Raw genomic sequence first — 16,071 nt, forward strand, 5'->3', positions numbered from 1 at the left:
TCTTTGTTCTGTTTTACACTCCTTAAATCCTACTGTCTCCATTTGCAATTCTTTCTCTTAGTGCACATTTTCTTTACTCCCACTTTTATTAATCTAAATTTACTTTATTCTACCATCTTCCCATCTCTATATCCGGTCTCTTTTCTCACTCTCCTTACATTCATCTCTAAAATGTTTCCAATTTCTTCTCTCTCTCTCGTCAATCTTTGCTGTCCTCCCTTTCACGATATCCTTTCTTTTATTTAACTCTCTGATCTCCTTTCATTAACTTGTTGCTCTCATTTCCACCACTCTCTGTTTTTTCCCAGTCTCTTTGTGCTCCTTTTCACTCTTGACTTTCATTCTCATCTGCAGTTGTTCTAGTGCTGGTCTTTGCCATCTGCTGGGCTCCCTTCCACGTGGATCGACTTTTCTTCAGCTTTGTTGTTGATTGGACAGAATCACTTGCCAATGTGTTCAACCTCATCCATGTAATCTCAGGTAAGGAAAATAAATAGCAGGTATGATAACAAGGTGATAAAGATCCTGGAAGGTAGAGTTGCAGAGAAGTAAAAAAACGTTTGAGTCATCAAACTCTCGTACTAGAGAGCTAGAGTTGTAGGACGTTCTTGTGTAGTGGAAGACTGCTATGGGTATAATGTTACATATGGGGCACTATTATAGTCAGAATGTACAATACAATGAGAGCAAGCAGGAGTTCATGCATCAAGGGTGGAAGGTGATAGGCTTCCAGAAAACCAAATTGTCGAGCCATTTGGCTTATGTCATAATACTGAATCTGTATTAGCACTGTTTGCTGACCCACATTCTTGAATGAACCCAGATCTACCTCCACTCCATTCTGACCATGCTATTCTACTCAAAGCTGAATCAATCATTTTTTTACCCTATCATCATGATGAGTGTTCCCAGCATAGGTTTGCATGCATTCTAGTAATATAGCTGATATATTATGACCTGGTCAAAAGATCTCCTTCTGTAGCACATTCACAGCCATGTTAAAAAATCTCCACTACAGTTGCTTAAATTCAGCTTTCAGATTAACCAGGGTAAATAGACTGAAAAAGTTAACATTTAGGAAAAGGGAGGATGGTCAAAGTCCCTCAATTCCTGCAGGTGACTCGGGGTGGAACGTTGGTACAAAACTCATATCTCAGAATTAGATGAGATTTTAAAGAGAGCTATTGCTAGTGCACATAAAAATACCTACTAGTTGAAATACCATCAATTTGACAGTTCAAAGGAGGGCATTCACCCAAAATTGACAAACTATAATGGCACAAATAGCTAGAATTGATAAACCTCCCATCTCATTAATATTAATGGACCTAGATTCAGCTTGGCCCACCTTGTGACCGGTTGCAAATGCTAGGATGGCAGTCTGCTTGGAAGAGCCTCTGTCCCTCAATGGAAGTAGTCACATTAATGAGAGATGTCTGCTGGACATTCAAGGCAAGCTTTACAGCATAACCGTCTCCAACATTTGAATGGAATGGCAGGAGATCACAGACAACAAAACCCTTTGCTCCAAGAAAGCCATATAATCCTAGCATGCTTGCTTTATTGCTGATCCAGCATAAACAGTATAAATAGTTCAAGTTTAACTACCACTTAAATACTTATTTAACTATTCATCTAACTGCACTGGGCCCCCCACAGTTAGATGGGTTGCAGCATTACCCTCATCACAGAGGCGAATGGTCCTCTGATACATCTTTCTCTGTCAATAGGAGGGGTGGAAATTAGGGTGTCTAAAACATCAACATTAGCCACTTAATGAGGACCATTAATTGGTGACTAACTCTCAAATTTGAAATTAGATTCAAATGCACTACTCTCTGAACCATACTATATAAATAAAGTATTGCAATGGAATGACCCCATCTTCTAAATAAATTAAGTCTTACCAAAATGATACAAACTAGAAGCTCTGTTAATGCAACACAAAATAAAAGAAAGTACATTTGGAAGTTCTGAAAACATTCAATGATTTTCCCTACAAAGCATTTAGATTAAGAGAGTAATTCAGTACTGGTTCAATAAAGGACATTGGGACACAACAATAGACTCAGGCAACTTAGATAGTTAGTTATTGTATTAATGTTTTCAAGCCCATTCAGACAAGCAGTTTCTTAGGCAACTCAGTAAAGAATGTTATGGCATGTAATGCTAGGTTCTTCATTTAGGTAGATTTCAATATTGAAGAGGATGGTTCAAATCAGATATCAATTACAAGGTTACAGAATACTAACCCCATCAAAGCCAGAAAGATAGATCAGTTCTCTAACTCTAACCTAAAAGGTTTAGAGTAAAAGGAATAAAGGAAAATCATTCAAAGTCCTCTAAGGGCGAGTCTATGAGCATGAGTAAAAATAAATACAGAAATATCAAGTAGTTTGACAAAGAAAGATTACAAGTCAACTGTATATAGGCAGCAGCATCATCAAAAAAGCAATCCAAGATTGGAAAAATATGATAGAGGCATGTTGCACCAGAGAGAAGAAAAATAATGGTGTTGCCCCTGTACGGTTTTCTTCTTTTATAGTCCCTATGACACCTTAATGACATGGTGTCACTCTACTAGTCCGTTCATTGTTTGATTAATTTATGTATATAGTCACCAAATGCAATGTAGTTACTCCTGAATACTTTCCCAGGTTCCTCGTGAGAATGAATTTGTTTTCTGGGCCATAAGGTTTGGTAAGGGTATGAAAAATATAATGTATCCATCTAGGTGAAAGTTGATTTTCCCACCAGGCCATGTCACAGTGAACTTCGAAAGAATGTCCTTGGTAATTAAAAAGAAACATGCACAGAACAAATAGTGCAACCTTTGCAGAAATGCCAATGAACCATTAAGCTTGCTAAGGGAAAATTAGAGTTCAAGAAATAACACATTTATTGCTCAAAATGCATACATCAGCTCTAAATGAATGAAACTTAATTGGAATCAAATATAATGCATCAATTCATTTCATAATAAAGAATAAAAATAAAGGTTTCACTAATGTATTATTTCACAAAATAGATTAGTGTTAGCTATGGTCACTGCCAAAAATTCACAAATTTATCAGCAACAATACATGTAAAATATTCTTGAAAACCATTTTACCAAAATTGTTTCTACATTTTAAAATTATTGAGGTCTATACTATCATCTCTGTAAGTTTCAACTTCCTAGCTAATTGTATTGCACGATTGCACCACTATCTAATTATAATGCATTTGCAATGAAAGGCAATAGAACTTTTAGGCCTCATCAATAAATCCATCAGTTTATATCAATACATAAATAATAAAACATCATTTCATGAGTTATACTGTATGAAAATCTATTGTAAGCAGTATACATATTTGGCAATTTATTTTCTCCTTTTCCAACTCTTTCAAGCACGCTTTTGCAGTGCTGTTACTTCACTTGTCTCTTTGGTTGTATCACTACATCTATTTTTTGCAATGTGAACAATCAGGTTTTTGTGCCTAATCAGTAAAGTGTTAAGTAATGTGATTTTGAAATACTTGCTCTATCAAGCCCCTCTCTGATGGCGAATCAAGCCATCACAATATCTATTCATCAAATCCCATCAATCACAGATTATGGGTCTGTTGTCTTTAAACTCCTCTACTTTCTTCTAGGATTTTAATTTCATCATCATTACGATGTCGGTCGGAAACTCTTCTGACCAACTCGGTCTCGGAATCATTTCCGACAGACTCTGTTTCGGGGAGTGTGACCAACCGATTACGATGCTTCAGAACATCGTTCAGTCGGACCTGCATTGACTTTAATGGGAGCCTGTGTTCCGAACGTGAACACAGGCTCCCATTGAAAAAATGGGTGATTGTGGAAAACCATGAAACCTGTGGCTTGCACCTCATGGTGCCTGCCACATGCATGGTTTGAAAGAGGGGTCCCTTTGGTACCCCCATGGGCCCCAACCGGAGGCCTGCGGGTGAAGGGGGGCATGGTACAGGCCCCCAAAGTCAAATTCCAAAAGCCATTTTGTGTCGGGCAGACTGATTCGGAGCAGCATTCGTAATCGCTCAGTCAGAGACCATGTCCATCGGGATGTGCGAATACCGATTTGGACAGCCCGAACGGTTTCCTTGCATCATAATCAGTAGGTCGGAAATGTATCCGATTCGGTCAGAAACATAGGTTCCGAATCGGATTTGGAGAATCTGAATCCCGTTCAGAGCCTTTCTGACCAACATTGTAATCGGTACCTTAATATTTACCTTGTTTGTCTTCTAGCTCGAGATCACTTCTCGTTCTTTTTACTCTTTGGTTTTCTTTACAGTATTTGCAAAATTTGATCAATAATATCATTAACATTATGCAAAAAGAGATCGCTCGAGATGGAAATTACCAACCTGTTGCTAAAAGTTGACAGTCACTTACCTATTGTTTACCATGCATCATCTGCTTTTAAATTCCCTAAATCCTGATTTAAGTCAGTAATATTTTTGATGTAACCTTCTAAGTCTGTGCTCTTATCTAGTATGTAAGTGCAACAGTGTCAGAACTTTAATAATCGACAGACTCCGCCCTCCTTCATGAGAAGGATATGAAGGATATCAAGGGCAAGCTGAGTTTGAATCACTGTCGATCTCATTGAAATCATTTCTACGTCTATAACAGTAAACCCCCAACTGTACTGGTGGCTAATTTATCCACTATAGTAGAAAGTTGTCTAATTGTATGTGAGTATAATACTGAAGCTATTAAAACTCCAGAAATATCACCTACTATTTCACTTGTACTCGCATTATCCCCTTCTCAAATTTGTTTTCTCTTTCAAAATCCTTAACATGATACATTTTTGGACAAACTATTCCCATATTACAGCTTCTGTACCACTCTCTTGGTAACTCATAAAAGGCATTCTTTCCACAAATATAATACATTCCAGGAAAGATGAGATCAGCACCCTCTAAGTATCTTTCCCTGTTCTCACTCATCTCAAAAGTATGTTCACATTCACTAGAACCTACAAAATGTGTGTTAATAATTGATCTTTTTCTATATATACATAGTTTAACTTTATGTTGCCAATCTAACGCTAATTAAACCATTCCTTCCAGTATCTTGTTTTATACGTGCGGTAGCTTGGAAGGAATTAGTTTAGGCAATGCATCTGTATTTAAGGTTATTTAATCTAGTCTACTTTCTACTAGGTTTATAACATTCCTCTCAGCTCTTACTAATTAACATTTTAGGATATTTCTAATTGCATAAGCCATGTCCAAAGTTTCAGTCGGTCTGAATATACAGCCCATGTTTTCGATGTTAGAAACCTCATAATGTGAATTTGACACCAAATATCCTGAATGTAATAATAATACTGTAATTGACCCATACCATAGAATAGGCTGGTTAATACACTGCAGGAAATTCCATACAACAGAGGCAAGATATGATAGGTTAAACCCTCAGCCACTGATGAAGGTATTTGTATGCATATGTAGCAATTACCAACATTCAGTGTATTTACGTATTCACTTAATAATCTATGATCTACATGTGTTGACAAACCAGTTATTGTGACATCATTATGTAAAGCTTTAACATTCAAAATGATAGAATCACAATTATTAATCTGTGCAGTTTCAGAAGAGATTGACAGTTTTGAAACTTTTGCAGGAACATAATGTGGTAAATTTAAAACGATAAGTTAAACAAATATTATCAAAGAAATATTAGAAAAGATTTAAGTATATACATATTTGCATCTAGGAGAAATTCCACTGTTGAACCACATGACCTCTCAAAACTCAGATCCTTGAATTAGAAAATTCAAAATATAGCAGCAGTTGTTTGAGGAAGTTCAACACAAAAGTGATAAGGTACAGTTCAGCAGCTTCTTTTAATGCGGAAAGATTCTCATATCAGGTTCATTGCTGAGAATATTCATGAAAAATTGTATCACACCTTTAATTGATACACCAAGGTTCAAATTCAGATCTATAACAAAGTTTGTTTCAAGGAGTTTCGGGTGAATTTGTGTTATTGATACAATGCTCAATAAACTCATGTTCCCCTTCATTTGCTGCCAGATAAATCCATTAAGGAGATAAGTACTTTTGTCTGGGTACTCTTTTTGATCACCTCACAGTGATTTTCTCATCATCAGTATCACTTTGTTCAAACTGTTCAGAACTTTCGGGAACAGTTGGTGGTATTTGTCCTATTGTCAGGCAACTTCTCAGAATCTCACCTCCTCTGGGCCAAGAGTCTCTGGGTACTACTTGCCTTACTTGCTGCACTAGTCCCATCGCTTGGGTCTGTATTAGACCTGGGAAGAGTTCGAAGAGTCTCGCTATGCAGAACTCTACGAAATGATAAAACAACTCCAATGCGCTATGCGGAGCTCTGAAAGCAGTGGATTGGTGTTCTGCTGCACAGTTCGTACTGATTTTAAGCGCCCAGGAAAATCAGCATGAACAGCACCATGCGCAGCGCAAGTGGCCGCTGCTCTTTCTGCTGCTCGAGTAGATTTTGTACTCGAGCGGCAGCTTCCTAAACGCGAATGGATAGTTTCTCAGCTTGAGCGGTCATGACCATCTGCGATTGAGAAAATCTCGCTAGTGGGTGCTCTAGCTTTTTTTTCCCTGGCTCACCAACTTAACATTGGTGAGGACAAGCATGGAATAAACACCGCTCAAGTTTGTAAAGGGAAGTTTTTCGGAACTCTGTGTGCTCAGCAGAGTGCAGAAAACTCCACAAACTCCTCAAACGGAGTAGAGTTCACTGCCCAGGCCTAGTCTGTATCTCTTGCAGTCAGCTTTGTTTGTTTAGACCCTTCGATACCTACAGTTGACTCTCTCAAAGTCCCCTCAGGCCAAATGAGTGGAGTCCCGGCAGCCTGCTGATCCCCACCAGGTTGAATAACCTGACCCCTCTGTCTCACTAAGTCCATCGGTACATCAGGAACAGGTGCTGTTGTATCATCAAGGGGACATGAGACTCTGCGAGTGTGGCTTGCATGTACCCAGTTCAGGAGACCTTCTCACTTCTCAGCTGTGTTTACAAACACGTTTTGCACACGTATTTCTTCACCATTACCCAGCCACCGAGACTGAGGTCATAGCGCTGCTCCTGTTGCAGCAGCTTTGCCAACCTGGTGAGACACAGAATGTGCCACATCAGCCAGTCTCTTGCAGTAGTCCAAAATCAGACTGTTTATTATGTTTAATAATGCTTTAGCAGGAACAGGAGGAGGAGTGTGGCTCAACTTCGTACTTACCCGGTTGACAGGGACATAAGGGTTGCTCTTGTGAATTAGAATATATCAATGGTTAGAGTGGCAGACCCTGAAGCAGAGTTCTGGCCAGGGACCAGGGTTCGATTCCCGCCTCGGCGGGGCTCGGGCTCAATTTCCTCGGACCTGTCTATTCTCGCCTCGGTGCCTATTCTAATCACGGGCCCCACGCTGCAACTCTGGGCAATAGCTTGCTTAGCCTCCACACCGGCCCCAGCAGCGCTAAGGATGCCTGGCTTCACCCTGGGGGTGCCCAGGAGTGGACACTTCACAGGGAAAGCCAGGAGGGGTTCCATAGCGGTATGAGTATCAGCGCCAGGAAACCGCAAAGGCGACACCGCAAGGTGGCCATCTGGTGACAGTGCGCTCTATAAGTACCTTGACATTTACAACAGCTGGCAGTTTCATCACTTGGCCTATTAGTACTTTGGTCACTGACAAATCTGTCCTCCTGTCTGGTATACTTCTCAAACTCATTAACAGACACAGGAGTCAATGCATCAGACCACTTTAAAGACATTGAAGCACACACTTTCACCAATTTGGATTTCAATGTGCCATTAACGCGTTCCACCAAGCCAGAAGCTTCCGGACGGTAACCGAAATTGAGTTCTGCTCAACCTGTAGTGCTGCACATAACATTTTCAGGACCTCATTATTAAAAGGAGTTCCTGGATCTGACTCAAGAAAGGTCGGAAATCCAAAATGCGGAATCAATTCTCTTAACAATAATTTTGCCACAGTCAAGCTTCATTTCTATGTGTTGGTTAGGCTTCAACACATTTTGAAAAAATGCATACAATGACCAAAACATACTTCAAACCATAGCAAAGGGGCATTTCAATGAAGTCCATTTGCATTTGGTTGAAGGGACCTGCGGATTTGGCAATGTGACTCATGACAACCTGTGTTTTTCTTCTGTGGTTTCGTTGTTGGCTCACTACGCACTTGTAACATAATGTCTCCTTATTCACTCTGCATCTACGATTAAACCACACCTGCTGTAAAAGGTGTATCATTGTTTCTCTTCCCACATGTGCAGGTCCATTACAATGTCTCGCCATATATGGTGATGGACTGTCAGGCAAAACAAGTCTGCCATCAGTGTGAACTCACACATCATCCTCTTTTTTGTTAAATCCTTCTCGCACCCAACCTTGCTGTTCAGCGTAAGCGACATAAATATTTCAAGTTTAACAACCATTTCACTACTCATTCATATGTCCCTCTAACTGTACTGGGTCCCCTACAGGTAGATGGGTTTCAGCATTATCCTCGACACAGAGACGAATGGTCCTCTGATTTATCTTTTATCGCCGATAGGGGCGGTGGGAATTAGGGTGTCCAAAACATTAACGTTAGCCACCCAATGAGGACCATTAATTGGTGACTAACTCACAAATTTGAATTTAGAGTCAAATACACTACTCTCAGGGCCATAGTATAAAAATAGAGTATTGCAATGAGATGAACCAGCCTACTAAAGAAAAAATGATGTCTAACCAAAATGATACAAACAAGGAGCTCTGTTAGTGCAACACAAATAAAAGAAACAAAACTTGATATTCGGAGAATTTTAGCTGATTTTCCCTACAATGTATTTAGATTAAAAGAGTAATTCAGTACAGGTTCAAAAAAAGAACATCGGCAAACAATAGTAGGCTCAGGCAATTTAGATGATTAGACATTGCAATAATGTTTCAAAACCCATACAGATAAGCAGTTTCTTAAGCATCTTGGTCAAGAATGTTAAAGCATGTAAAGCTAGGTTCCACATTTAGGCAGAGTTCAATATTGAAGTGGATGGTTCAAATTAAACTCAATTACAAGGTTACAGATTCCTACTACCATCAAAGGCACAAGGATATTCCAGTTCTCGAACTGCATTAAAGATTTTGAGTAAAAGGAATAAAGGAAAATCGTTTAAAATTTAAAGTCCTCTAAGAGTGAGTCTATGAGCATGGGCAAAAGGAAATACAGCAGTATCAAGTAGTTTGGCAAAGAAGGATTCCAAGTTGTTGCAAAGTTATCCTAGGCCCTGGGCACCCCCCAACTTTTTGCTGACTGATACTGGTGGTAACTGATTTGACTGACCCTGAGCTCTGCCTAACCAGGCCCAGGGCCAGTGCTAAGCTGAAAAAAACACATTAGAATACAGGTAAAACACCTACATACACTAGGGTACACAAAGGTATGGTGGGGGTACCCCTGTGATTGGCATGACCTACCCTATAAACCTCTACTATATAATAGGACAGGGGATTGAAACTACCAAGAAGTCCCCAGTAGCCTGGGGCATGGCAGTTTAGAGGCCTTTTTCTGCACTTGCACGTGTGCACTGCTGAAGCCTGAGGTCAGGTTAAAAGCAGCACTGGGTTCCAGGGGTAGGGGGTCAGATTTTTATAAGGTACGCCCTTATAAAATGAGTTTTTATATGCCTGGGTAAAGTGAAATTTCACTGCCCCCATTGTGGTAAAGTGCTGCTCAAATTTGACTTTGATGCTCGAAGCACTGTAGAGGGAGAATCTGCAATATTTCTATAGATTCAGAACCCCTAAAGTCTCCCCTAGTTGCAAATGGGTTGGGGTTCCTGTAGATATGAGGCAAGTACTTATAAAATAGGTTTTTGTAAGTCCTGGTGCTGGAAAAATGGTCCAAGTCATTTTTCCCATTGCAAATCCCTTGTTACATAGGTTAACATTGCAGGAAGTTATTAAATAATAACTCCTGATAGGAAGGAGATAGAGCTACCGTTCAAACACTCACTAGAATGGTAGAGAAATATCCAACAACATTATATTGTTGAATTTCTCCTAAAGTGTACAGACAACAAGTTATTAGACTTTCTTGTTTTTGGATCCAAATTCAGCCTTCCAGTGGTCTGTCCTAATTGGTCAGAGTTAAGTGGATTAGCCAGGCTGTCTTGAAGAGGTGATAAAGAGCCCCTGGGGTTAAACAGCTCTGCTGTCAGGGGGGCAGTGTGATGTTCAATAGGAATGCCAGGCCAGGGGGAGGAGTCATAAACCATGGTCTTCAAAGGCAGAGGGATGGCCACAGTGTCAGTTTCCACTTTACACTTTTGACCCCCACCAGACCCAGGATTAGGGAAGGTATGTGCAGATGGTAGGGGGAGAGTCTATGGAAATAAGCTATCCTAGGGGGTGTGTTTAGCCAGCTCTTACCTCTTTGCTGGAAAATCAGCCATTATGGATTTGAAAGATCTGATGCACTCTGGGACAAAATAATGCCACACTTTACAGGATGTGGTCATACCTTTGAGGAGTTACCCTGCTCCTATTGGTCCTGCATGACCCAGAGAACTTAGAATAAGTATCTGAGAGGGGCATAGCCCTCCAGATCTGCTGCTTGAAACTTACTGAAGCAAGAAGTGCCCTGCTGAGAAGTTTTGCTGTGAAACAATTTCTAAGGCCTGACCTCTGAAAACTGCACAATCTGAAACTACAGCCCTGTGGATTATTTTGCTGAAAAAGAACTAAAGAGCGGACTCCCAGAAAGCTACAGGTTAAAAGAGCTCAACTAGAACATCACCAACTAAATCTACACCTTGGAGATCCATCAGTGGATTTGTGAGGGTTTTGTACCAGTGGATTGTGGGAACTGACGTCCTCAACTTTCAAGGACCATCTTGGAGCTTCCAGACCCTTGGAGTAAGTTTGAGACACTTTGAGACCCCTTGAGGAACTTCAAGAAGAAGTTCAAAAGGTTGGAGAAGTTTGGAGCAACTTGGAAAAAGAGCTCCATAGAGGGACCGACTCAACCTGGCCAGCCAGGCCGCCTGCCTTCAACCGCGAGCCGGCCAAGCCATCCAGGTTCGTCCCGCTAACAGCTCCATCGCATCAACTTCCAGAGTTTGACTGGGACTAGAGAAAATCTGAAGCCAGTGAACCCTCACCGGATCTGGCTACATGAGGAGCATCGAGAGACCCCGCGAGAAAAAGCTCCAGAAAAGTTTCTAAGTCTGCTCGTAGAAAAGGTGACCGAGAGCAACAACGAGAGCCAAGCCGCCTGCCTTCCATCACGTGTCGGCCTGGATTCCTGGGTTGTCCCGCTGAAGCAAACTTGAAATATTTTCTAAGTCCGCTCCAGGGAAGTTGACCGGGACCTTGTCACAAGGCAAGCCGGCGAACCCTCACCGGATCCAGACTGGCTGTGATCTTTGAGGACCCTCGGGAAGAAAAGCTCCAGAAAAGTTTTTAAGTGTGAAGGTAGAAACTGAGACCGGGACCTGCCCATCGCGCCCGGCCTGAAACTTTGACTTTGCCCCGGTTTATCGCGAGCAGGTATCACAATATGGTGCTATAATCTTCTAAGTGCTATATTTTATTAAATCTTTGGAAATTCATATCTCCGGTTCCCTACATTGGATTTTTGTGGTGTTGGTGTCATTTTAAAGATAAAAATATTTCCTATGTTTACAAATTGGTGTTGGATTTTTATTATGTGTTTTGTCTTAATTATTTACTTAAATGGTGTTTTTAAATACTTTACATACCTGTTTTTGAAGTTAAGCCTGTCTGCTCGCAGCCACGTTACCAAGGGTTGAGCATAGGAATAATTTTCTAAGATCTATGCTGAGTCCTATCATGTGTTAGTGGCCTTATTGCGAGTAGCAGACCTACATTTGCCCATACCTATATCCCACTTTCCAACACAAGTCAACTGCATAAAGGCAGTAGCTTTTGCAAAAAGGCAATCCAAGATAGGAAAAATATAATAGTGTCATGTTGAACCAGAGAGAAAGATGAAGTGGTGTCAAGCCACTAGCCAGTTCATCATCTGATTAGTTTACGTATGCATTCCCCAAATACAATTTAGTTACTCTTGCATTCTGTTAGAAATGGGATTTCTGGTTGGGTAGGGCAGAAACCACCACTCTTGTCAGGGCAAGGGAGTAACACACTGAAGATAACCTTTGCTCACCTCCTTGGTGAGAGCACATGCACTTTACACTGGATAGCAGTGATAAAGTGCACAGAGTCCTAAATCCACCAACACCATGTCAGAAAAACAGACTAGGAGGAAGGCAAAAAGTTTAGGGATGACCCTGCAAAAAGGGCCAAGTCCAACACATTCTTTCCCAGGTTCCTCATGAGAATGAATTTGTTTTCAGAGCCTCACAGGTTTGGCAATGGTAAGAAATATACAATGTATCAATCTATGGAACAAGGTTAAAGTTAATTTTCCCACTGAATCATTTCACAGTAAACTTCAAAAGAATGTCCTTTTTTATTTAAAAAGAAATACGCACCGAACAAATAATGCAACCTTTACAGAAAAGCAATTGAACTTTTAAGCTTGCCAGGGGAAAATCATAGCTCAAGAAAGAACATGTTTGAAGCTTAAAATGCATACATCAGCTCTAAATGATTGAAACTTAATTGGAATTGTATATAATGCATCAAATCAACATTTCATATTAAAAGAATAATAATGGTTTCACCAATGATACATGAAATACATTAGTGTGAATTATGGTCTACTGCGCCATAATTGTATCAAAATCCATAGAGAGAAATTATTCTTATAAACCATTTTCCAAAAATCGTTTCTACGTTTTTAAAATTGTTTAGGTCTCTGCTATCATCTCTGTAAGTTTCAAATTACTAGCTCATTTTATCGCAAGATTGCAGCATTATCTAATTATAAAGCATTTGCAGTGAAAGGCAATAAACCTCATCATTATACCATAAGTTTTCATCAATATGTAAATAATAAAACATCATTTCATGGGTAATCTTGTTATGAAAATCTATTAATAGGCTCTATAACTATTTAGTAATGTAGTTTCTCCTTTTCAAACTCTTTCGAACACGCTTTGATAGTGCTGTTACTTCACTTGTCTCTTTGGTGTATCACTATGTCTATTTTGTGCAATGTGCACATTCAGATTTTTGTGTCTAAATCAGTAATGTGTCATGTAATGTGATTTTGAAATATTTGCTCTTTCATTGCCTTTGTATCTGTTTTGCAAGGTAAAAATTAGCATTCTGAACGTCATATGCCTATAAGTAACAGCCTTAAGTGGTGCCACACTCACACGACAGTTCCAGCATTAGTGTGAGAGGCCCAGACGTGAACTTCCATGCCCGTCCCCTAGTTTTTCCCTGTGTTACACCCCAGTTTAAATGACATATTCCCTATCAGAGCCCATGGGGTACGCAAATTGTTTTTGTATTTTCATTGTTTCCTTTCCCTGCCAATTCTCCTTCAGTCTTTGCAGATGAGCTGTGATACCGTATACTGTGATATATGGCATAATTGATTGATGGATCTGAATACTGTACGGCATATACAATCTGAAAATGTCAATAAAAATATGTAACAAAAAAAAAAAAGTAACAGCCTTAAGTGTGCTCTAATTTAGTAAATATAATGTGTTTGCTTCTATATTTTTAGCCGATAATAGATGTGTGCCCATTAGGCCTTAGGCTTGGTTAGACACAGACCTGCTCAGCACCAGGATACCCTACCAGGTGATATTGCAATCTACAGATCTGCCTTATCTCAAATCTGCCATATCTGAATCAAAATACCCTAAAAAGTTCCCTTTAAAACAAATATAAGCAGTATACCTGATGTACTCAGTGACAGCATAAAGTGCAAATTGTAAATGTGGTAACCAAGGTAACTTGAAGTTTATTTAAATTGTGATTTATAATACCTGAAGAAGGACTTGGATTTGTTTGCGTGGCTTATGTGTGTTCGAAAGTGTCTGTAAACTTACCAGGAAGGAGAAAGTGTTATGAAGCATGCTTGAGCATTTCCACATATACTCAAGATTAAACTAACCATTTTCAGTACAGGGCACTTCCCCTGTAGGCTGCTGCCCTGAAAGCCAGTTTTAAAGTCTAGGTTTCAGCTGCTGTCACTTTGCACAAGGGATCTGTTGCACCTGACATTGCTGCAAGTTACTTAAGCTGCAAAGCACAGTCCTAGCAGCATCCTCATCTTGGTGGGGCGAGGCACAGAGGAATCTTGCCATGGCAATTAGCAGGGCTGGTTTGTCTTAAAATGGGCCTGCTTGAAGAGGAAGGATTGCCCTCTCTGCACGGGGAGCATCGGGGGAGGGCCTCATGATGTAAGTGCTGGTGATACTTCTCTGAATTGCCAAACATGCACATAGGGAATTCTCTCTGTGTTGTGAGATGGATTGGGCTGCCACAAGGGATGCTCTGTTCTGGAAGAGCATGCAGACCAGTGGGCAGAATTTTCCATTCAGCCAGCAGAATTGGAAGAATTTAGTAACTCCATGTTACTCATGTAACTTGGAATTACTAATAAGCACTGTAATCGGTTTTTAAACAGGGTTGGCAGAGGAAGCAGTCCCTCTATGTTTAAAAAACACTGCAGATTAAACTTTGATCAGCAGTGATTCAAACATCGAGCGACTGCTCCCTCTTCCAGCCCTGTTTAAACCACTTAGTGCAGCACATACCCATAGTTGCCCATACATATGTATATAAGGGCATTGAGTGGTATTCACTTAACTGAAGTGGATACCTTCCAAGCCCTTACATACTTATGTAAGCACGGTGAGTGGTATGCACCGGAGTGGATTCCTCTAGGTGCCCTTATATACTGATGTAAGGGCACAAAGGGGTATGCGTTCCATATTGCTGTGACCACTCTCCCCGTTCACGTAATTCTGCAGAATCTCTCATAATTTTAATGTAATTCTGCAGAATGAAACTCTGCCAATTCCACTCACCCCTAGTGAAGGCATCCATGGAGGGAATAGAGGTGATGGAGTGCCACACTGCAAAAGTGCTTGGGGGCTCCCATGGAAAAAGAGCAGATCTGGCCCAAGAAAAGAATGACAAAATCCTTCCAGGAGAAGAAGAGCAAAAGAGAGCAGACACAGGGATGATTGGGCTACACAGCCTTTACCAAGAGAAGAAGAAGCCACTCTGGTACAGGTGACAGAAGGGGTGACCCAGAGTCCAGGAGGGACAAAGTGCATTCAGAAGGACAGGAGTGGACTGGCTAGACTGTGGGTCATGGCAGGTTAGAGCTGTGCAAGCAGAGCAGGCACCTAAGACAGAATGAATCTCTCTGGGTTAGAGTTGCTTCAAATGATAAAGTAGGACTGGTTGGAGGTGAGGGACAGAAAGGTAAATATGGGTACAATGTGGACAAAGCTGTTGCCAATGAGAGTGTGGTGGGGCATGAAAACCAGTGGCCAGACACAAAGCAAGGAAGGAGCAAGACCACTGACTCATTGTCAGTGAAAATGCTCTCCCTCCCTCGCAGCTCCAGCATTAAGTGAGGCCTGAACTCTCGAGTGTTGGTGTTCGAGGCCCTCCTCCACCCGCAGGTTTCACCTGCGCCTCATCCCTGGTGGTCCAGTGGACCTCTGTCTCCATTGTCGCTCTGCTTTTTCTCTCCTTTTTCACTCGTTTTTTTCCCCTCACTTCTATCTTTCCCCTTCACTCTCCTTCTGGGTCTTTCCTCCATTTTCTGTCATTTTCCCCTCAATTCAAGCTCCCCACTTCACTCTCCTTCTGTGTCTTTACTCTGTTTTTGACTTGTTTTTACCCTCATCTCAACCCCCCCCCCTTTAACTCTCCTTCTGTTTTCCTCTCTGTCTTACCTCCACTCATTCTTGCACTTTTGCTGCCTTATTTGCACTTTTCTCTCTCTTTTTGCCTTTTTCCTTTTGGCTTTTTCAGCCCGTTTTTCCCCGTCGCTGCTGCCCCCGCGGCCCCTCCTCCTCAGCACGAGCAGTGCGACCGGCCCAATCCAGATCCACTCCCCGCTCCCGCCTCCCAGCTGTCCATCCCTCCCCGAC

General features: G+C 41.0%; 1 protein-coding gene across 1 annotated transcript in view; it reads left to right on the forward strand.

Annotated features, from left to right (window-relative positions):
• Positions 1–16,071, forward strand: part of NMUR2 (neuromedin U receptor 2) — a 388,629-nt gene that overhangs the window by 340,531 nt on the left and 32,027 nt on the right. The window contains exon 3 of the mRNA XM_085614977.1: positions 355–480. Coding sequence (XP_085471103.1) covers positions 355–480 — 126 coding nt within the window. The remainder of the gene's footprint in view (positions 1–354; positions 481–16,071) is intronic.

This window comes from Triturus cristatus, chromosome 7 (genome assembly GCF_964204655.1).
Source record: "Triturus cristatus chromosome 7, aTriCri1.1, whole genome shotgun sequence".
Taxonomy (NCBI): Eukaryota; Metazoa; Chordata; class Amphibia; order Caudata; family Salamandridae; genus Triturus; species Triturus cristatus.